The 21,919-nt window shown below is 40.5% G+C and overlaps 3 protein-coding genes across 4 annotated transcripts; 2 read left to right on the plus strand and 1 right to left on the minus strand.

Moving 5' to 3' along the window:
- The first annotated feature begins 215 nt into the window (after positions 1-215).
- On the plus strand, positions 216-8,446 carry LOC137745252 (L-ascorbate peroxidase 2, cytosolic). Of its 2 annotated transcripts, none has more exons than XM_068485170.1 (10): positions 216-358; positions 569-710; positions 817-991; positions 1,121-1,186; positions 7,162-7,210; positions 7,297-7,379; positions 7,504-7,583; positions 7,801-7,903; positions 8,036-8,094; positions 8,231-8,446. In XM_068485170.1, the coding sequence occupies exons 2-10, from the start codon at positions 592-594 to the stop codon at positions 8,247-8,249; spliced, it is 753 nt and encodes a 250-aa protein (XP_068341271.1). In that variant the 5' UTR covers positions 216-358; positions 569-591; the 3' UTR covers positions 8,250-8,446. The 2 variants fall into 2 exon arrangements, with proteins under 2 accessions (XP_068341271.1, XP_068341272.1); XM_068485171.1 differs by having other exon boundaries at positions 259-399.
- Positions 8,447-17,883: 9,437 nt separating this feature from the next.
- Positions 17,884-19,291, minus strand: LOC137744352 (uncharacterized). The gene is made up of 2 exons (XM_068484185.1): positions 18,611-19,291; positions 17,884-17,904 (listed from the first exon to the last, which is right to left on the minus strand). Exons 1-2 carry the CDS (start codon positions 19,289-19,291, stop codon positions 17,884-17,886), a joined length of 702 nt encoding a protein of 233 aa, XP_068340286.1.
- Positions 19,292-19,902: 611 nt separating this feature from the next.
- Positions 19,903-20,484, plus strand: LOC137744354 (uncharacterized). The gene has a single exon (XM_068484186.1). It carries the CDS (start codon positions 19,903-19,905, stop codon positions 20,482-20,484), a length of 582 nt encoding a protein of 193 aa, XP_068340287.1.
- The last annotated feature ends 1,435 nt before the right edge of the window (positions 20,485-21,919 follow it).

Raw genomic sequence — 21,919 nt, forward strand, 5'->3', positions numbered from 1 at the left:
GCATCACAACTCAAAAAGTTCTCTCTCGAAACAACTGGTACCCCCTTGACCAACAGAACAAATCTCAGTCCACCTCCACACCACTCTCCATGCGAAACGTGGCCCAACGAATTCCAAGTTTCTGTTTTCTTTCCCGCCCCTGGAGAACACCTCAGCACTCGCTTACTAGGCATGATCCTGGCCGTTGGTTCAGCACCCGGATACAAAAACGATCTCTAGAACCTTCGTCCCCCCAAAATACGCTTCCTATATATGCATTTTGTTCTGTGTCTGAAACTCCCTCCTGAGACCTGCGCTGTGTTCAAAGCCTCAAAACCGTGGCAATTGCTTCTTTCTAGCTAGCTAGATACTCTTGATTGTAAGTTGTTTTTTGCTTATTTTTTTTATAAATTCCAATTGGTACGTAAAAGATTGTTTTTCAGTATTTGATCACTATATGATCATTATTTACTGGATATGGTTAATATTTGATAGATATATTCGAGAATATTTGATTTTGATCAGTTCGGCGATGAGATTTGGAAAATAATCGTGCTGAGTAATACGATTAGCTTTGTATAATTTTTAGGTGTGAAAAGATTGATTGACAACATGGTGAAACAATACCCGACTGTGAGCGAGGAGTACCAGAAGGCGGTAGAAAAATGCAAGAGAAAACTCCGAGGGCTCATCGCCGAGAAGCACTGTGCTCCGATAGTCCTCCGGTTGGCGTAAGTGCTAAGAAACCTCTGTCTATATTTCTCAAAATTTGACTCTCTGTCATTGGCAACGATCGAGCGGGTGTTTAATGTTGGAACTTTTGAATGATGGGCGCAGATGGCACTCAGCTGGTACGTTTGACATAAACACGAAGACTGGAGGACCGTTTGGGACCATCAGGCACCCGGAGGAGCTCGCTCATGAAGCAAACAACGGTCTTGATATCGCGGTTAGGCTTCTGGAGCCGATCAAGGAGCAGTTTCCGATCCTCTCATATGCAGACTTCTACCAGGTATATATCTATCCGTTGAGAGAATTCGTCTTACTTGTTCAAGCAATAGTCGACGCTAAATTAATCATTGAATCCTAATCTTGTTTTTAATGTGAAATGAAATTATGTATGTTTTGCTGTGAATTGAAGCTGGCTGGAGTTGTTGCTGTAGAAGTTACAGGAGGGCCTGAGATTCCTTTCCACCCTGGTAGACCAGTAAGTAAACCCTTGTTTTTTCTCTGCAACTTTATGATTTTTTTTATTATGTTTAATGTCCAATATTGTGAATGGAAAAATTATATTTTGGTTTATTTATAACTTATACGCTATGATTTGTTCACTAATTTTGTTACCCCTTTATAATAATCAGAAGTTTGGTAGGATTTAAGAACTTGGTCTGCTGAAGTTTGGCTCTAATGACATTAACAATGCAATATTTGGTTTACACTCTTCGGCCTCGTTTGGTAGATAGTACTGGATTGAATTTGATAGCTTGCTAGATTTGTTAACTGAAGCAGCCAGCCATTGTAGACTTGTTAACTAAATCAGCCATTGTTGATTAAAGAATTAGGAAATCAGACATGTTTTACATTGTAATTAATAAAGTAGTTGTAAGCTGTAAAGTTAGGTATAGGCAGTAGTTTCATAGCAGTGTTTTTATGACTTCTTGTACTGGTTTCATACCTGATCATCATTGCTTGTATTCCTATATAAATCCTCCGATTGGGAGATGAATAGATCAAGAAATTAACTCTATTTTGGCATGGTATCAGAGCCATTCTGATCCAAAAGGAGTTTCTATTCTAATTAACCTACTGGCACTACTGCCATCTACCCCATAAGACCTGCAGAATAGCAGGCCTTCTACTTTCATACGAATCCAATCTCTCTTTGGCCATATCTGCCAACATCACTACCCATATTGAGCTTGTTAACCATATACATTCCGCTGCATCTCTACCCATCTTCTGTCCAATTGCAATATCTCCACGAACCCATACCCTATAAACCCAAAATTTTAAATACTACCCCATACCCTATAAACCATACCCGTTGGAATCACCCAACAAACCCGTGCCATTGCCTCTTCCTCCTTGCATTTTGTTCCTGCATCCCTCTCAGTGAGACTCTATTGTTTCAATAAAGAGAATTTGTTGCAGTAGTAATGGGTGACTCCAAGACCACTGTTTCAGCTGCTGTTACACAAAATGATATGTCTCTGCATATCACCCCAGACAAGTTGGATGGGTCCAACTATTCCTTGTGGTCCCAAAGTGTCCGCATCTACATCACTGGCAGAGGCAAATGGTCTTATGTCAGTGGAAAAAATAAGGCACCAGCAGAAGCCGATGCATTGTATGCTATATGGAAGGAAGAGAATGCCATGGTTCAATCTTGGCTTCTCAACTCCATGACTAGAGATTTGCGGGCCATTTTTCTCCGACTCTCTACTGCAAAAGATGTTTGGGATGCTGTTACCCAAACTTACTCAATTGAAAAAGATGCATCAAAATTATATGAACTTCGCCGTCAAGCACTGGCGACTCGCCAGAATGGTGAGCCTTTATCTGCATATTATGGTAAACTCCAGCAAACATGGCAAGAAATAGATTTCTTACGTCCTGGAAAATTGAAATGTGCTGATGATGTTGCTGCTCGAGAGACAGAAATTTCAGAAGAAAGATTGTATGATTTTCTGGCTGGCCTTGATCCTCATTTAGATCATGTTCGCAGTCAAGTTTTGACTCAAACACCTTTGCCATCTGTTCGTGCTGCTTATGCTCTTGTGAATGCTGAAGCAAGTAGGCAAACCATTATGTTGGTTGGCCCACAAGTGGAAGGATCAGCCATGGTAGCTGCTCCGTCTCGATTTTCCCGTGGAGTCTCAAATTCTCGATCAGGTGGATCTAAAGTTACTGATACAAGGAAGTGTACTTATTGTGACAAGGATAAGCATACTAGAGACACTTGTTTTAAGTTGCATGGATATCCTGATTGGTGGGTTCAAAAGAAGGAAAATCAAAAGAAAAGCATTGTTGGATCACAAGCACACCTGTCTACACCAACGCCTTCCGTGCCTCGAGTAGATCAATCTGCTCACTCAGTTTCTCCTACTACTGCTTCCACTTCCTTAGTCGACGCAGGTAACTTTGGTTTTGCCTTGAACACCACATTTGGTGCTCCAAATAAACCTTGGATCATTGATTCGGGGGCTTCTGACCAGATGACCAATAACTCTTCATGGTTTGCTTCTCACACTACTCCACCTTTAAATACCGTTAAAGTTGCTAATGGTATTTCCACTCCAGTGCTTGGAGCAGGCTCCATCTCATTAACACCATGCCTATCTCTCTCATCTGTTTTACATGTTCCTAATCTTTCTCACAATTTGCTTTCCATTGGTAAACTTACAAATCAACTAAACTGTCTTGCCATCTTTTCTCCTACTCATTGTTGGTTTCAGGATATTCGAACGAAAGCGTTGATTGGTCATGGTAGAGAGAGGGGAGGTCTATATTACTTGGACTTACCACCAGATTGTGAGAAGACAAGTTACATTTGTCAAGTGGAAGCTAAACAATTTGAAGCTTCTAAAAAAATTTGGTTATGGCACAAAAGATTGGGACATCCTTCCTTTCAGTACCTGCAATATCTATTCCCTTCTTTATTTTCTAAAGTCAAGGTTTCTAATTTCCATTGTCAAACTTGCATCTTTTCTAAAAATCATCGTGTCTCATTTCCTTTAAGCTCCAATAAAAGTGATGTTCCTTTCTCTCTTATTCATTCTAATGTTTGGGGACCATTTCATATTCCTACTCATACTGGTGCTAAATACTTTGTCTCTTTCATTGATGACTGCACTCGAGTTTCTTGGGTATACTTACTAAAAAGTAAGAGTGAGGTTATGTCTGTTTTTCCAATATTTCATCAAATGATTCAAACCCAATTTAATGCTAAAATTCAAGTTGTTCGATCTGACAATGGGAAAGAGTATTTGAATTATGGACTTGGAACATTTTTTCAACAAGAAGGTATCATTCATCAAACATCTTGTCCACATACTCTTCAATAGAACGGTATAGCAGAACGTAAAAATCGTCACCTCTTGGATGTGGCTCGATCTTTATGTTTTGCTATGCATGTTCCTAAACGTTTTTGGGGTGATGCCATTCACACAGCTGTTTTTCTTATCAATCGCATGCCATCACGTGTTCTCCAATTTCAAACACCTATCCAAACCCTTTCCCAGTATCATTCTCTTCCTTCACTCCTTCATATTCCTCCAAAAGTGTTTGGTTGTGTCTGCTATGTTCATGTCCACATGCAAAATCGTGATAAGTTGGATCCTCGAGCCATTAAATGTATGTTTATTGGCTATTCTGCTACTCAGAAAGGGTATCGATGTTACTATCCTCCCAATGGGAAAATTTTTGTCTCTATGGATGTTACCTTTCAGGAACAAGAGGCTTATTTTTCAGAGGGAGATTCGGTCACTTCTCTTCAGGGGGAGATGGGGAGTAAGGAGGAAGAGCAGTGGCCACTTGACATTGGTGGTATGCATTCTTCGGATGAACACTTGTCTGATGCCGGTGATGGACTTGCCTAATGATGAGGCAAAGAGTGGAAAAATATTGAAGGTATATGAGAGGACAAGAAAAAGGGGAGATAAAGGAAAAGAAAAAGAAAAAGGTGCTGATGAGATAGACCACCCACATATAGATCCCCTCATTGACCAACTCTCTGACCAATCAGCTGCTACTCATACGAATTATCCTGAGGTAACCACTCATTCTCCTTCTCTTCAGCCTACTATATTTGATGAGTCCAATCATGAGATTTCATTAAGTGCTGATCCAAATGAACCACATCATGAGTCTGTTTCTCGTTATCCTATTCGAGAAAATCAAGGGATACCCCCTGTTCGTTATGGTTATTCTTCTACAAAGGGTATTCAATATCCCATATCTAATTTTGTTTCATCTCATCGCTTGTCAGACTCTTATATAGCTTTTGCAAACCAGTTGTCATCAGTCTCAATTCCTAATAAGTTACAGGATGCTCTTAAAAATCCAAAATGGAAAAAAGCTATGATTGAAGAGATGGAAGCTCTTCGAAAAAACTCCACTTGGGAACTGGTTAAACTTCCTGAAGGCAAGAAACCTGTTGGGTGTAGATGGGTGTTCACAGTAAAGCATAAAGCTGATGGTTCAGTGGAGAGGTATAATGCCAGATTGGTAGCCAAAGGTTATACTCAAACCTATGGCATTGATTATCAAGAGACATTTGCGCCGGTAGCAAAGATCAACACTATTAGGGTTCTTATGTCATTGGCAGCAAATCTGGGGTGGCCTCTACGACAGTTTGATGTGAAAAATGCATTTCTACATGGAGACTTGGATGAAGAGGTATACATGGATCTTCCTCCTGGATTCACTACCACTTGTGATATTGGCAAAGTATGCAGGTTGAGAAAGTCCTTGTATGGATTGAAGCAATCACCAAGGGCATGGTTTGGCAGGTTCACTCAATCCATGAGAAATTATGGGTTCAAGCAAACTCAGGCTGACCATACCTTATTTCTTAAGCATGATAAAGGTAAACTTACAGCCTTAATTGTTTATGTGGATGATATGGTGGTTACAGGTAATGACGTCGAGGGAATTCAAAAACTTCAAATGTATCTAGCCAAGGAATTTGAAATGAAGGACTTGGGTACTTTGAAATATTTCTTGGGTATTGAAGTTGCAAGATCAAAGCATGGCATTTTTCTTTCTCAAAAGAAATATGTTATAGACTTGTTAACTGAGACTGGGATGTTAGCTTGTAAACCTGCAGACACACCAATTGAGCAAAACCATAGATTAGGAGACTATCCTGATCAAGTTTCGGCTAACAAGGAAAGATACCAAAGATTAGTTGGGAGGTTGATTTATTTGTCTCATACACGACCTGACATAGCCTATGCTGTAAGTGTGGTGAGTCAATTTATGCATAGGCCAAGTGAAGCCCACATGGATGCTGTACAACGCATTCTCAGGTGTTTGAAGTCTGCTCCTGGAAAAGGCTTGATGTTTTCCAATCATGGACATCAAGAAGTTGAAGGATACACTGATGCAGATTGGGCTGGGTCAGTAACTGATCGCAGATCGACTTCTGGATACTTTACATTTGTTGGAGGAAATCTAGTTACTTGGCGCAGTAAGAAGCAACATGTAGTGGCTAGATCCAGTGCTGAAGCTGAATTTAGAGGTATGGCACACGGCGTGCAAGAATTGTTATGGCTCAAGATTTTGTTGAGAGAATTGGGTTTCAATTCTACAAAGCCATCAAATCTTTATTGTGATAACAAAGCCGCCATTAGCATTGCTCATAATCCAGTTCAACATAATCGTACTAAACATGTTGAAGTGGATAGGCACTTTATTAAGGAAAGGTTGGTTGATGGTACCATTAACTTGCCTTATGTGAAGAGTGATGACCAGCTAGCAGATATTTTAACAAAGGCAGTGTCAAGTAGGATTTTCCATCTTTCACTCAGCAAGTTGGGCATTCGAGATATTTATGCACCAACTTGAGGGGGAGTGTTAACTGAAGCAGCCAGCCATTATAGACTTGTAGCAGCCAGCCATTGTAGACTTGTTAACTAAATCAGCCATTGTTGACTAAAGAATTAGGAAATCAGACATGTTTTCCATTGTAATTAATAAAGTAGTTGTAAACTGTAAAGTTAGGTATAGGCAGTAGTTTCATAGCAGTGTTTTTATGACTTCTTGTACTGGTTTCATACCTGATCATCATTGCTTGTATTCCTATATAAATCCTTCGATTGGGAGATGAATAGATCAAGAAATTAACTCTATTTTGGCAAGATTTAATGTAGCAAAAAGTGGATTCGAACTCCCAAACCTTGTTAAAGTTGAGGGTAGAAGATGGGTTAGATATGAAGGCCTTCCACCGTGGTAGGACTGGAAGGTGAGGAAGGGAGAAGTATTCATCTTCTACCTACGGCTACTTGGATAAGATTTGGGAGTTGGCATCCATTTCTTGTTCAAGTTTAACTAATCGAGTGAGTTATCTTATCCAATCCAAACCACTAAACGAGGCCACACTTAAGGACAGAGTCAAATAATAATCATTGGTCTAACTTGTTTTTATTCCTAGAATCATCTAACCTTGTATGCTAATTTTAGGATAAACAAGAACCACCACCAGAAGGTCGTTTGCCAGATGCCACCAAAGGTTAATAGTTTCTAAATCTTGCAATTTCAGTTGTATGGTTCTAAGATGAATGTATCTAATTATTTCATTATGTTTTGGTGCTCTAGGTTCAGATCATTTGAGGGATGTCTTTGGACACATGGGACTTAGTGACAAGGACATTGTTGCATTATCCGGTGGACACACCTTGGTCTGTGCATGAACGTCACATTTTTCTTTCTGTATAATTTACCGTAGAGTTCACCATTCCTAAGATATCATACATGTACAGTTACTGAACGATTGTGTATTTGGAATATTTTTTTTTTTTGCAGGGTAGGTGTCACAAGGAGCGTTCTGGATTCGAGGGACCCTGGACAACCAACCCTCTTATTTTCGACAACTCCTATTTCAAGTAAAGATTCATTCCATTCAGTTGTACTATTACTGAATTAATAGCACTTTGCAGATTAAATGGAATCTTACACTGCAAGTCATCTAATTATCCCGTCTGTACTATGTGTATGTTAATATTGGTACTACTAACTATTTGTAAATGTGATAAGGAAAAGATGGTAATCAAGAGTTAAGTAGTAATTGTCAGTCTGATTTACCATCATTTTTCCAAACAGGGAACTTCTTAGTGGAGAGAAAGAAGGTCTTCTTCAGCTGCCATCAGATAAAGCTCTTCTCGAGGATCCAGTCTTTCGCCCTCTTGTCGATACTTATGCTGCGGTTTGTATCTAATTGTGTATTCTACTTAATATGAGTAAATTATGGCTTGCCATATGCAGTCTATGCATATGCTCTCCTGCAGTGATGATCGTTTGATCCAACTTTTGGTTTCTTTGGTTTTGCTTCAATTAGGACGAAGACGCCTTCTTTGCTGATTATGCTGAAGCACATTTGAAGCTCTCCGAGCTTGGGTGAGTACCAGAAACTTAGAACCGTACTTTCTTTTGTTTTCCATTATTATTCTGATAGTCGTTCAGGTTGTATCTTTGTTTTTCAATTTATTTATAAATCCGAAAATTTGACTCGTGTTACATCTTTCTTTTGCAGATTTGCAGATGCTGAGTAAAAGATTGTAATTTGTAAATTGGTTGGGGGTGCTGGCTTGTGCCATTATTCTAGATTAGAATTAATATTTGACTGTAAAAGATTTGGTATGTTGTTTTCCATGGAAGTTTTTCTGCTTGTGAGTGTGGTAATAATACTATGGCAGCATTTGCTGCTTATTATGCATTGTCACATGTGTACTCATAATGAACAATGCTAGGGAGATTGCGTTATAATATCGCATTGTCTACATTTTTAATGGTGGTATAGTTCCCCAATTGAAGTAAGTTTAATGAGGTCTTTAACATTTTTGATACATACTTGATTCGGTTTGCATAACTCCCTTAAGTGATGCAGCAAACACAAATTAGTCATCTCATACTTGTTCATCATGTCAGTTTTGAACTCTTCCATCAATTCAACACTACTCCCATTGTAAATGATGTCAACCACATAGATTGATACTATAAGCATCCCTGCACTTTCTTTTCCCTTTGTATACAAAGTTGCTTCACTGTTGCTATCACCCCATTCAAAAATGCAGATTTAACATCCAGTTGAAATAGCTGCCAATTGTTCTTTGCAGCAAGAGCATTCAGTGTCCTTATTATATCTAGCCTTGCAACAAGTGCAAATGTCTCATTATAGTCCACTCCAAGCTTTTGTGCATAGCCCTTTGCCACTAATCTTGCTTTATTTTTGTGAATTGACCCATCTAGGTCCAATTTAGTCTTGTTCACCCACTTCACTCCAATTACTGGCTTGTCAAGTGGCCTATTTACCAATTCCGAGGTCTTGTTCTTCTCAATCATGTTCAACTCCTCCTGCATTGCAACTTTCTAAGCATCATCTTGCGCAACATCATCAAAGTTCTCAGGTTTAACTATGCATAAGTTGTAGTGTTTATACACCTCATTGAGATTTCTGAGAGGAATTGAATCAAATGCTTGTGTATCAACAGACCTCATTTGCACACCTGCACGACTACACTTTGAGAACAAGATCCTTCATAAGAGGTAGGAGATACCGAGCCTCAGGTATTACTTGTCTCACAATAGTTTCATCTTCTTCAACTTCTTCAATTTCTCCGATCTCTCTACACTCAGAAGCAATTAGAGGAACACATCTCTTTCACTTTGTTCTCCTCCCAATTCCATTTTCCATTTTCATCAATTAACACATCTTTGAACACAATCCATCTTCATTGAAATAGGATTTAGAATTCTATACCCCTTCTCACATGAACTATATCTAATGAAAATTCATGTTGTACTTGACTCTTCCAGTTTGTGCCTTAGAGTTCTTGGTACTAAGGAATAGGACAAAGAACCAAATATTCTGAAATGTTTAATCCTAGGTTTTCCTCCACTATACACCTCAATAGATAGACAACAGTGTTAACTACCTCTGTTAAACCCCACCCTTAAAACCTAATGTAATTTCACATTTATATTTAAGTTTGATGAAATTACATGCATCCATTTTCATTGATCTTTCACGCTGAGCATATGAGCTCATACAAGACAAATATAACCGTTAGAAGAAAGAGTGTTACAAAAGTTTCAAACTCAGCCATCCATCCTATATTACACTGAGATTAGAACACTTGTCACTCATCAAGCCCTATGAGACTTAACAAACTAATTACATTTAATCACATAAGCTCAGCCTATGATATGAAGCATTACACTAATTAAACCTTGTAATCTTCCTCAAATCAGTTCTTCAATTTACACACCAACAATGTCGGCCTAAGAATGAGGGTGGGTTAGGCTTTTGGGACCTCTATGCTTTTAACTTAGCCTCCTTGCGAAACAAGGGTGGAGGTTGATTCCTAACCTAAACTCTCCAGTTGGTAGAGTTTTGAGAGCAAAATACTTCCCAGATGGTAATTTTTGGAATGCCATTGCCCTACCTATTGCTTCCTATGCATGGAAGAGTATTGTGCAGTCTTGTTTATGTTGGAGCATGGTTTAAGATGGGCTATTGGTAATGGTGAAGTTGTTCGAGTATGGAAGGATAATTGGTTACCTAGACCTCTTACGTTAAAATTCTTACACCGGCACCTCTTGCTCTTGGAGAGTTGATGGTGAAGAATCTAATCTCTGTTGAATAAGAAGAGTATCCAAGATAACTCTAATGATCCCAAGAAGAAGAAAATAGAGCACACTCTTAAAAAAAGCTCACAAAACAAACTAATTAGCAAAGCTTTTCTTATTTAGCTCTAGGCTTTGTTTTTCCTTGGATGATCTACAATGCTTAAGGACTTGGGTATTTATAGCAAACCAAATGAAAGCTACACCACACACTTAATTAAACTAAGATTATTTGCTACCACACAAAACCCATTAATTGCACCTAATTTTTTCCACTTAACCATACCTAACATTGATTCTACCTAACATTGATTCTCAACACTCCCCCTCAATGTTAGCTCTCATTCTTTGCACTGTGCTGAGCAGACAGCGAAAATTTTCGAGCTTGCCTGTACTTAAACTTTTTGTGAACAAGTCCGCAACTTGATCATTCGTCTTGACCTGTCTCATCTCAATCTCTTCTTGTAAAACCTTTTCTCTGATAAAGTGGTAGTGCACTTCCACATGTTTAGTTCTTGCATGAAGGACTGGATTTTCCGCCAAGCGAATGGCCGATTGGTTATCACAGTACAATGGTGCTGGATAATCTACTGGTTGATGTAGATCACTCATCAACTGTACCAGCCATGCATTCTCTTGAGCTGCCATTGCTGCTGCTCTATACTCTGCTTCTGTGGTTGACAAAGATACCGTTGGCTGTCTCTTGTTACACCAAGAGATGGTTCCAGAACCAAGCTTAAACACATACCCAGTTGTTGATCTCCTGGTGTCATGATCTCCCGCATAGTCAGCATCACAGTAACCAACTAACTTGCAGTCTTCACCTTTCTTGTACAAAAGACCATAGTCAATTGTACTCTTCACATATCTCAGTATTCGTCGAACTGCTTCCAAGTGAGGCTTCTTTGGATTTTGCATGTACCGACTCATCACACCAACTGCATAAGAAATGTCAGGTCGAGTCAAGGTTAAGTAGATCAGACTACCTACCAATTCTCGATACATCGTCGCATCTTCCAAATCTTTTCCTTCATGTGCACTCATTTTGACATTTGGCTCCATCGGCGTAGAGATCAGCTTGCATTCGAGCATTCCGAACCTCTTCAATAAATCTTTGGAATACTTCTGTTGACAGAGAAATATTCCTTCTTGTGTGCGATCAACCTCTAGACTAAGGAAATGCTTGAGTTGACCAAGTTTCTTCATCTGGAAACGGACTGATAAATTCTCATTCGTCTGAAGAATTTCTGCCTCATCATCATCGGTTATGATTAAGTCATCCACATACACTAGCACAATAGCTAGCTTTCCTTCATTGGCTTTGACAAACAAGCTGGAATCTGCAGGTGTTACTGAATAACCACTTTGTGTTAGAAATTCAGCAATCTTACCATACCACGCCCTGGGTGCTTGTTTCAATCCGTAGAGTGCTTTCCGCAGTTTACACACATATTCAGGATGATCTTGGTTCTGACATTACGTAGACTGACTCCAATCTTGAGGAAGCCCCTTGAGCATCGACTTCTTCATCATCACATTTAACTTGTGATAGCTAACGTGACCTAACCGCATGTGCCATAGATCTGATGTCTCATTTTTCTTTGTCCTGTCTACATATGCATATTTTGCTGACATTACGTAGACTGACTCCAATCGTCGCCCCTCCATTGTTGGTGTTTCTGAGATTTTGAGGTCACGATACACCTTCACATCTCGTGGACCGAACAAGACATGGTGGCCCGATGATGTCAATTGAGCCACAGATAGCAAATTTTTCTTCATTCCTGGGACATGATAAACATCTTGAAGTGGCACCTGGTTAGAATTATATCGAGGCTTAACTATTGTCTTACCGATGTGAGCTATCGGTAACCTTGAGTTGTCGGCTGTCACCACCACACGACCTCCCTTGTATTCAGATAGATTTTGCAACTTCTGTTTATCACCCGTCATATGATTTGAGCAGCCCGAATCTACGATCCAATCATTTTTGTAGTCAATGCGTTCTGGTGTTGTTACCGTGAGGGCTAATTCTTCTTCTTCCTCCGTAGCGAATAATGCTTCAGCATCCCAGCCATCTTCACTATTCTTCTTCGAACTGGAAATAGCAGTATTACTTTCAACAGGCTCTTTCTTGGTCCAACAATCTTTCGCCATGTGGCCCATCTTCCCGCAGTTGTAACATTTGTCACTAAACTTTTTACTATTACCGCGATTCTTCCAAGCTCCCCCAGAACGAGAGCCTCCATTTCCTTGGTGACTTTGCACCTTTTCTCCATCATTTTTAGATCCACTACCAGTGTACCGCTTGAAGGTGCCTTTGCTTTTGTTGGTGTAGAGTGCTTCCTCTTCACTCTTCAGTGAGACTCCTCCCATTTGCTTGGCCATAGCTTCTTGACCTGCAAGCAAATTTTCAAACTCAACAAGCGATGGTTGTGTCGGCCATCCTTGTATAGCGGCAATGAACCCTCGATATTCGGGTCTCAAACCATGGATAATTATTCTCTTCATCCTGGTTTCCCCAATAGGAGCTGTTGGATCTAATTCTGAAATTTCGCGGCATATCGACTTCACCTTGTGAAAGTACTGGGAAATCGTCATGTCACGTTGTACCATCGATAACAGCTCATTCTCGAGAAGTTGCAATTTTGTATCGTTCCTTTTCGAAAATAGTGTAACAAAAGTGTCCCATGCTTCCTTTGGCGTTTTAGCATCCCGAATGTGCTCTAACATTTCTTCTTCTATTGTGGTCTTTAAGGCAAACATTGATTTGCGTGCTTTAATTTTCCACTTCCACAAGACGCCGTTAGTATCTTCCGCTGCCGGTTGTGTAACTTCACTACCACTGACAACCTCCCACAAGTCTTGACCTTGAAGGTAAGACTCTATACACGTTGCCCACGTGTTATAGTTTTGGTTGTTGAGCTTCTTGATTCCTCCAACAACTTGAAGATCACCCATCGTATCGGCAAGACTTTGACTACACCGAACAAGCTTGAGTGACTACCGTGCAGAGTAATACACTACTCTCGACACAAAGAAGCTCCCTCTCAAGGTTTGTGATAACCCCAGCAATAATCTCAAGAAATTTTTTTCTGATGTGGAAGATCAATCAAAACTGCAACCACAGAGCATACTTGGAATTTCAAGAGACTTTACAACCAATGCTCTACCAAGAACGATCCCTGACCGACTTGGCTCTGATACCAATTGTTGAATAAGAAGAGTATCCAAGATAACTCTAATGATCACAAGAAGAATAAAATAGAGCACACTCTTAAAAAAAACTCACAAAACAAACTAATTAGCAAAGCTTTTCTTATTTAGCTCTAGGCTTTGTTTTTCCTTGGATGATTTACAATGCTTGAGGACTTGGGTATTTATAGCAAACCAAATGAAAGCTACACCACACACTTAATTAAACTAAGATTATTTGCTACCACACAAAACCCATTAATTGCACCTAATTTTTTCCACTCAACCATACCTAACATTGATTCTACCTAACATTGATTCTCAACAATCTCCACTTACGATATGTGTTGGAAGATCGATTTGTTGCACCAACTGTTTGCGAAGGAAAAGGTTTGTTATATTTGTTCGATCCCGCTTAGTTTTCAAAGACTGCCTGATAGGTTGATGTGGCATTATGATAAGAAGGGGATGTTCTCTGTCAAAAGTGCTTATAAAGTGGCAATAAGAAGTGATGTTGCTCCAGTTTTATTGGCTTATTCTTCATCGAATAATGGAGGATCTTAAGGTGGTCTCTGGCAGGCTATTTGGAAGCTAAAAGTTAAATCCTGCGGGTGGAGGGTTTGTACGGATACTCTCCCAACAAGGATCAACCTGGTAATGAAGGGAGTTAGGCTCGAAACTTCGTGCCCGAGGTGTGATGCAGCTGAAGAAATTGCACAGCATGTTCTAAGGGACTATAACTTCTCTCGTGCGGTGTGGTTCACTACACCAGTGGGTATGGGAACAGTCGGAAACCATGATGTCTCTTCAAAGAAGTGTGTTGAAGTATACATCCATACATCCATGTGACTTGCGCTCATATGGCCTAAAGCCACCAAATCCTAGATATCAAGGTGGTCATCATTGTCTCAAAGTGTAAAACCGTCATCTTCCCTTAATTGAAGGGAGTTGACTGATTAGTTTCATAGCCTAGGATTTGGTGTAATTTCCTTGCTTTAAGGATTTGTAGAAAAAGGTATGTAGGCTAAAAAATATATTTGTTATTAATACGTGAATGTGGAAAAATGGAAGAGAATGTTTTTTTTCTCATTATGTTTCTCTACAAGATTACAAGGATATATATACATGATACAAGTGTGTAGGTAGGACAAGGTAGCCGTCCTAGTGTGTAGGTAGGACAAGGTAGGACAGTTGTAGGACGGCTTGACGGCTGTAGGACGGCTAGTGTGTAGGTAGGACAAGGTAGGACGGCTGTAGGACGGCTTGACGGCTGTAGGACGGCTTATTCTTCCAATAATAATATTATATACAATTACACAAGGACTCCAACCATATTCCTTATTTGTCTAACACTCCCCCTCAAGTTGGAGAGTGGATGTCAAGAACTCCCAACTTGCGTAACATACCCGAAAACTTTTCTTTCCCAAGAGGTTTGGTAAATAAGTCTGCCAACTGTTGTGCCGTACCCACATGCTTGGTCTCTATTGTGTCATCTACAATCTTATCTCGTATAAAGTGACAATCTATCTCAATGTGACGAGTTCGTTCATGAAAAACAGGATTGGCAGCTATATGTAACGCTGTTTGATTATCACAAAATAAAATGGAAGGATCATCCAAAGGAATGTTCAAATCCTTCAACAAAAAACGAAGCCAAACTATCTCGCAACAAGCACCTGCCATGGCCCTATATTCCGCCTCTGCTGAAGAGAGCGAAACGGTTTTCTGTCGTTTCGTCCGCCAAGAAATCAAAGAACCGCCCAAGAATACACAATACCCAGTAGTCGAACGGCGAGTGATAGGGCAACCTGCCCAATCAGAATCACAAAACGCAGTTAACTTGGTCTGGTTGTCAGAACGAAATAATAAACCTTGACCTGGAGTAGCCTTCAAATAACGAACAATACGAAGCGCAGCATCCATATGAGATATCCTTGGCTCGTGCATAAAACGGCTTAAAACATGCACAGAATAGGTGATATATTAACCGACCTACTAATCGTCGATACTTTTCAGGATCCTTGAGAAGTTCTCCTTTATCAGATAATTTTGTGTCATCCATAGGAAAAGCAATGGGTAGTGCTCCCAAAAAACCATAGTCCTTGAGAATCTCTAATGCATACTTGCGTTGAGAAATATAAATCCCTTGTTTGGAACGAGAAACCTCAATACCCAAAAAATATTTTAAATCACCAAGGTCTTTTATCCGAAAATGATCACGGAGAAAAGACTTCAGAGAATTAATGGCACTAGTATCATTGCCTGTAATCACAATATCATCCACATAAATGAGCAAAGCTGTGAAAGAAATACCAGACCTTTTAGTGAACAATGAATAGTCAGCTTTGGATTGTTAAAAACCGGCAGAAATGATGGCACTAGTGAATTTGGCAAACCATTGGCGAGAAGCCTGCTTAAGACCATAAAGTGACTTGTGAAGGCGACACACAAGATTCTCCCCTTGTCGCCGAAGACCAGGAGGAGGAGACATATAGATTTCTTCATGTAAGTCACCATGTAAGAAAGCATTATTAACATCAAGCTGATGAAGAGACCAAGACTGACTAGCAGGAAGAGCAAGAAGACAGCGCACCGTAATCATCTTAGCAGTAGGAGAAAAAGTGTCATGATAATCAATACCTTCAGCCTGAGTGAAGCCTTTAGCAACCAAACGAGCTTTGTAGCGGTCAATAGAGCCGTCGGAATTGTGCTTGAGTTTGTACACCCACTTACAACCAATGGGAATTTTGCCAGGGGGCAAGGAAGTTAAAGTCCAAGTACCATTAGCATGTAAAGCTTGAAGTTCCTCAGTCATAGCACGTTGCCAATTGGGGTCAGTGGCAGCCTCGGCAAAGGAGGAAGGCTCCACAGTCCGACTGACAGAGTTAATGTAAGAAAAATGCATGGGAGAGTAACGGTGATAAGAGAGAAAATTACAAAGTGGATATCGCGTACCTTGTGTAGAACCGGGTTGCGAAGTCGAAGATGGGTGGGATGGCAGAATCACCTGCGAGTAAACGTAGTCTTTTAAATAGGATGAAGGTTTATGGGCACGGGAAGAGGTGCGGGGAATGGGAGGATTGGTAGGTAGTGGGGGGGGGTAGGGATGTCCGTGGGTAAAAGGGTGAAAGGTAAGGAAGTAGCGGGGGGGGGGGGGAAAGAAGGGATGCCGAGAGGGCAGGGGCATGGGGAAGAACGGGTAATGGGGCAGCAAGGGAATTTGTGGGAGGCGTGGAAGGGGAGGAAGGTGGAGGAGGGTGAGGCGTCGGGGCAGGAATGGGTGAGTTATATGTAAAGTCCAGAGGGGGTGGGATGGGTAGGGTAGGCGAAGAGGATGGTATAGGAGGGTGAGAAACGGCATAAGGGAAAGTAGTTTCGTGAAAGATGACGTCTCGACTAGTGAAAATGCGGTGTTTGTCGAGATCGTAAAGGGTATAGGCCTTTTGTCCATGAGGATAACCGAGAAAAATGCAACGATGAGCCCGAGGGGAAAATTTGGTGGTGGGAGTAACAGAGGTGGCATATGCCAGACAACCAAAGACGCGGAAGTGGTCATAAGATGGGGTTTTTCGAAAAGAGAACCTCAAATGGGGATTTATGATGGAGAAGACGAGTAGGGAGATGATTGATGAGATAAGTAGCGGTAAGAACACATTCCCCCCAAAACTTAATAGGAAGATGGGATTGAAAACGAAGGGCGCGAGCAGTTTCAAGAAGATGACGATGTTTTCTTTCAACAACGCCATTTTGTTGGGGGGGTATAAACACAAGAAGTTTGTAAAAGCACCCCATGATCAGAGAAAAAACTACGAAGAGATAAAAATTCACCACCATTGTCAGCACGAATGCATTGGATGGTAGTGTGGAATTGGGTAGTGACATAAGCAAAAAAATCCTTAATTAATTGTTGAGTGTCGGATTTATGTTTCATGAGGAAGACCCACGTAAAGCGAGAAAAATCATCCACAATGGTTAAGAAATAATGAGCACCAGAAAGAGAAGATTGACGATTCGGGCCCCAAATATCACAATGAATTAAAGCAAAAGGGAAAGTTGATGAAATTGAACTCAAAAGAAAAGGTTGACGAGTTTGTTTTGCCAACGGACAAACATCACAAATATGACTAGAATCAAAAGTACAATTAAGAGAGCTAGATGCTAAAGCTTGCAAACGAGTGGAGGAGGGGTGACCAAGACGCCTATGCCAGAGGGAGGAGGGGATGGTAATGATGTTGCAGAGAGGTTGACGGGTGGGGAGAGAAGAGGTAAGGGCCACAAGGTAATACAGATCGCCACGTCGCTTACCCACACCAATCATCGCCTTTGAAACCAAGTCTTGCAAAACACACCAAGAAGGAAAGAAGGTTATGGAACACGATAATCCATCTGTAAGTTTACCAACCGATAAAAGGTCCACTCGGAAATTAGGGACATATAAAACATCCTTCAAAGTAACTGATGAATTTAAAGGAAGAGTGCCGGTAAAAGTAATGGGAGCGGAAGCACCATTAGGCAAAGAAACAGGCGGCAAATATGAAGGAGAACGATTAACCAAACATGAAGCGGAAGAAGTAATATGATCCGTAGCACCACTGTCAAGAATCCATTGACCATGACGAGAGGTGACAGGTAACAAACCTTGGGCAAAATCAGTAGTGAGCACGGCATTGGCCTGAGGAGGGGTGGTGGTGTCACGTAGAGCAGCTAGAACACGGGAGTGCTGCTCGGCAGAGAGGTCAGGCATGGCAAGCTGCAAGTCATGCAAAGTGGGCTGGGCCCCGTGCACTTGGTGGGTCGCTGGAGTAGAAGAGGAGGCGGGGGCCTGGGTGCCTTGCATGTGATGGCCCTGGGTGAAATTATGGGGCTGGGAAGCAGAAAACCGTGGCTGCCGGGGAGGACTGGAAGGTGCATGGCTGCGGGAAGAACTTGAAGCAGTAGCACGGCGCGGTGGTCGCCACGGTTGGCCATGGAGGGGATGGCCAACGTGATAGCCATGAAGTTTATGGCAGGTGTCTCGGGTATGATAATCAAAATTGCAGTAGGTGCAGTAGAGGGGAGGACGAGCAGAGGAGGGACGGGACGGGCCATGAACAGCCATGGCAGCAGGTTGATCGACAGAGCGGAGGACGCCCAGGGAGCGTTGTTTTTCAGCTTGAGACACCGAGGAACAGGCCTGACGAACAGTGGGAAGGGGATTCATTAAAAGAATCTGGTCACGAACAGCACCAAAGGATTCGTTGAGGCCCATTAAAAATTGCATGAGTTGTTGACGGTCATGCTTGGCGTTGCAAGAGCACATGCAGCCATCATTATAAGAAGCAAGCTCATCCCAGAGAGCTTTCAGGCGAGTAAAATAGGCGGAGATAGAAGAAGAACCTTGAGAAATTGTAGCAAGTTCCCGGTTGAGTTGGAAGATGCGTGGAGCATTACTCTGAGAGAAGCGTTCGCGAAGATCATCCCATACAGCTTGGACAGAGGTGGAAAAAAGCATAGATTCTTGAAGGTCAGGTTCCAAGGAATGCAGAAGCCAAGAGAGAATCATGTCATTGCAACGACGCCAAGCCGCTTGAGCATCAGGGTCGTCGGAGGAAGAAGGTTCTTGGATATCGCCAGTGATGAAACCAAGTTTATTCTTGGCACTCAAGGAAAGCTGCATGCCACGGGCCCAGGATATGTAGTTATCACCATTCAACTTCTTGGATACAAGGACAAGATTCGGGTGGTCGGAATGATGAAGGGAAAAAACACCATCGGAAGAAGAAGAGTCAGCCATGGGAACGGCAGAGAAAGTTGCCGAAAAAAAAATTAGGGCTAGGGTTATAAACCTGCTCTGATACCATGTAGAAAAAGGTATGTAGGCTAAAAAATATATTTGTTATTGATACGTGAATGTGGAAAAATGGAAGAGAATGCTTTTTTTCTCATTATGTTTCTCTACAAGATTACAAGGATATATATACATGATACAAGTGTGTAGGTAGGACAAGGTAGCCGTCCTAGTGTGTAGGTAGGACAAGGTAGGACGGCTTGACGGCTGTAGGACGGCTAGTGTGTAGGTAGGACAAGGTAGGACGGCTGTAGGACGACTTGACGGCTGTAGGACGGCTTATTCTTCCAATAATAATATTATATACAATTACACAAGGACTCCAACCATATTCCTTATTTGTCTAACAGGATTGGATTAAGCCTAGGTTTATGCGGTCACTAGGGTTTCTCTGTTGGTTGCTTGTAGCCTTCCCTCTCTCATCTCTTCTCCTATTTATACTTGTTTCCTTGTACATTATTGCGTATGAAAATATACATTACAATTGAATCAGAAATTCAACAAAGTGGTTGTTCCAGATTTGCGAGAACAAACGGGTGGATTTTGAGGGAGTACAAATGATGATTTGGGCCCGGAAGGAAGGGAATGGTGTGGTATGGGATGGGCGTTTCTCCGAGCCTTTAGAGGTGGTTCAAAGAACGCTCAACTGGCTGTATGGTTTCCAGGTGGCCAACCAACCTAGCCGAGTAGAGGAGCCAAAGCAGCTGTGGTGGTTATTGCCGAGTGATCAGTGGTTTAAACTGAACGTTGATGGCACTGTGAAACTGAAGGAGGGAGTTGGTGGTGCTGGAGGGGTGATCCGCGGGGAAGGAGGAGGATTCAGGGCGGTGGGGGTGTGGAGGTTCCAGGGCATTGCATCGATCAAGCAAGTGGAACTCTTTGTTGTTAGGGAGGGCTTGCAACTCACGAAGACACTGGGGTCCACGCATATTGCGGAGGAGACGGATGCAATGGAAGCGGTGGCGGCATGTATGGATAGGCATGTGGATCTTTCTAGTCCCAGCTTTATTGCCAGGGATATCCATGAGATGACGGCTCGGCTTGAAGGCCGTACTATTTCGTATGTCCCGAGAGGTTGTAATAAGATGGCCCATTGCCTCTCTAAGTCAAGTTCATATAGTCGTGATTCATTATTTTGATTCGAGGAACCCCATGACGTTATTAGGGATGTACTCAACCTAGTCTTGGTTTCTTGACGAGTTTAGTAATGAATAAAGCTATCGTTTTCCCTTAAAAATTTAATTAGACATCAGATTTTCTGATGTGTCAAAATTGGCAGTACACAATAGATATGTCCATCCACATAGGATTGTCATATCAGTTGAAGCTTTTATCTACCTTCAAATTTTATCATGTGACATTTCACTTAAAATTTGACTATCTTCTTTGGAGATGGTCTAAGGTACATGCACTACAACATAATGTCATAATTTTAAGAATTAGTTAAAGGGGTTTTTGAATTTTAATCCTTCAAGAAGATTAAAATTTAAAAAAAACCTCGTGTTAGATTGATTATTGATTTTAGACCCTTAATGTGTACTTAATTCAAATTCATATTATATTTTTGTTTTTTATATTTAATAGAATTTTTTTTGTCAAAGTTTTTATATTTATAGATAGCTTATTTATTGTTATTACATTAAAATTAAAATTTATTATTATACAATTTTATTTAACTTTCTCCAATTAGTGTACCTAAACATCCATATCATAATATATTTTACTAAATTAGTGTACCGAAATGCCTGTACCTAAATATATTATAGTGAATTAGTAACAGATAAGAAAATATGTAAAAACATAAGTGTACCAAAAATTCCGTACCTAATTATATGATACTAAACTAGGGTACCGAAATGTCGGTACCTAAATATATTATACTAAACTAGTGTACCGAAATGTCCGTACCTAAACATATTATGTTAACCCATTGTACCGAAATGTTGGTACCTAAATATATTTTTATGAATTAGTGGAAGATACGAAAATATGCAAAAACATAAGTGTACTGAAAAATCTCTACGAAAATATTTTCTTATATAAGATGCCTACCATAATGAGAATTAAAATTTATAATATTTTCATAAAATTTAAATTCATAAAATTATAAATAAAAAAAAATAAACATTGAATACATATGCTGGCATTAAATAGAGTAGGGACTAAAAGTAATTTTTAATCTTTTATAAGACATTTTTCTAAACTTCATCTTATTTAGGGATTAAAATCTAGTTTTCTATTAGTTAAATCCACTAGTCTGTCTCACTCATATTTTCTCTCAGTATATCTTAGTTCAAGTTGAAGGAGATTCAGACTAACTTAATTCAAGTTGAACGAGATTCAGACTAAATTAATTCAAGTTGAAGGAGATTCAGGGACTAACTTAATTCAAGTTGAAGGAGATTCAGACTAACTTAATTCAAGTTGAAGGATATTCAAACTAACTTAATTCAAGTTGAAGGAGATTCAGACTAACTTAACTCAAGTTGAAGGAGATTCAGACTGACTATACCTATTTTGAGTTTTTTTTTCCCGTTGACATTTTTATGGTCTCTTCATCTCTCTCTCTCTCTC

This window comes from Pyrus communis, chromosome 9, assembly GCF_963583255.1.
Source record: "Pyrus communis chromosome 9, drPyrComm1.1, whole genome shotgun sequence".
NCBI classification, from domain to species: Eukaryota; Viridiplantae; Streptophyta; class Magnoliopsida; order Rosales; family Rosaceae; genus Pyrus; species Pyrus communis.

Coding starts and splice junctions, on each gene's coding strand:
- LOC137745252 (XM_068485170.1), top strand. CDS start 592: ATGGTGAAACAATACCCGACTGTGAGCGAGGAGTACCAGAAGGCGGTA. Junction 7,211..7,296: donor TTTGCCAGATGCCACCAAAG/GTTAATAGTTTC, acceptor TTGGTGCTCTAG/GTTCAGATCATTTGAGGGAT. Junction 7,584..7,800: donor TTCGACAACTCCTATTTCAA/GTAAAGATTCAT, acceptor TTTTCCAAACAG/GGAACTTCTTAGTGGAGAGA.
- LOC137744352 (XM_068484185.1), bottom strand. CDS start 19,291: ATGGCTGACTCTTCTTCTTCCGATGGTGTTTTTTCCCTTCATCATTCC. Junction 17,905..18,610: donor ATCAACCTGCTGCCATGGCT/GTTCATGGCCCG, acceptor GTAAACTTACAG/ATGGATTATCGTGTTCCATA.
- LOC137744354 (XM_068484186.1), top strand. CDS start 19,903: ATGATGATTTGGGCCCGGAAGGAAGGGAATGGTGTGGTATGGGATGGG.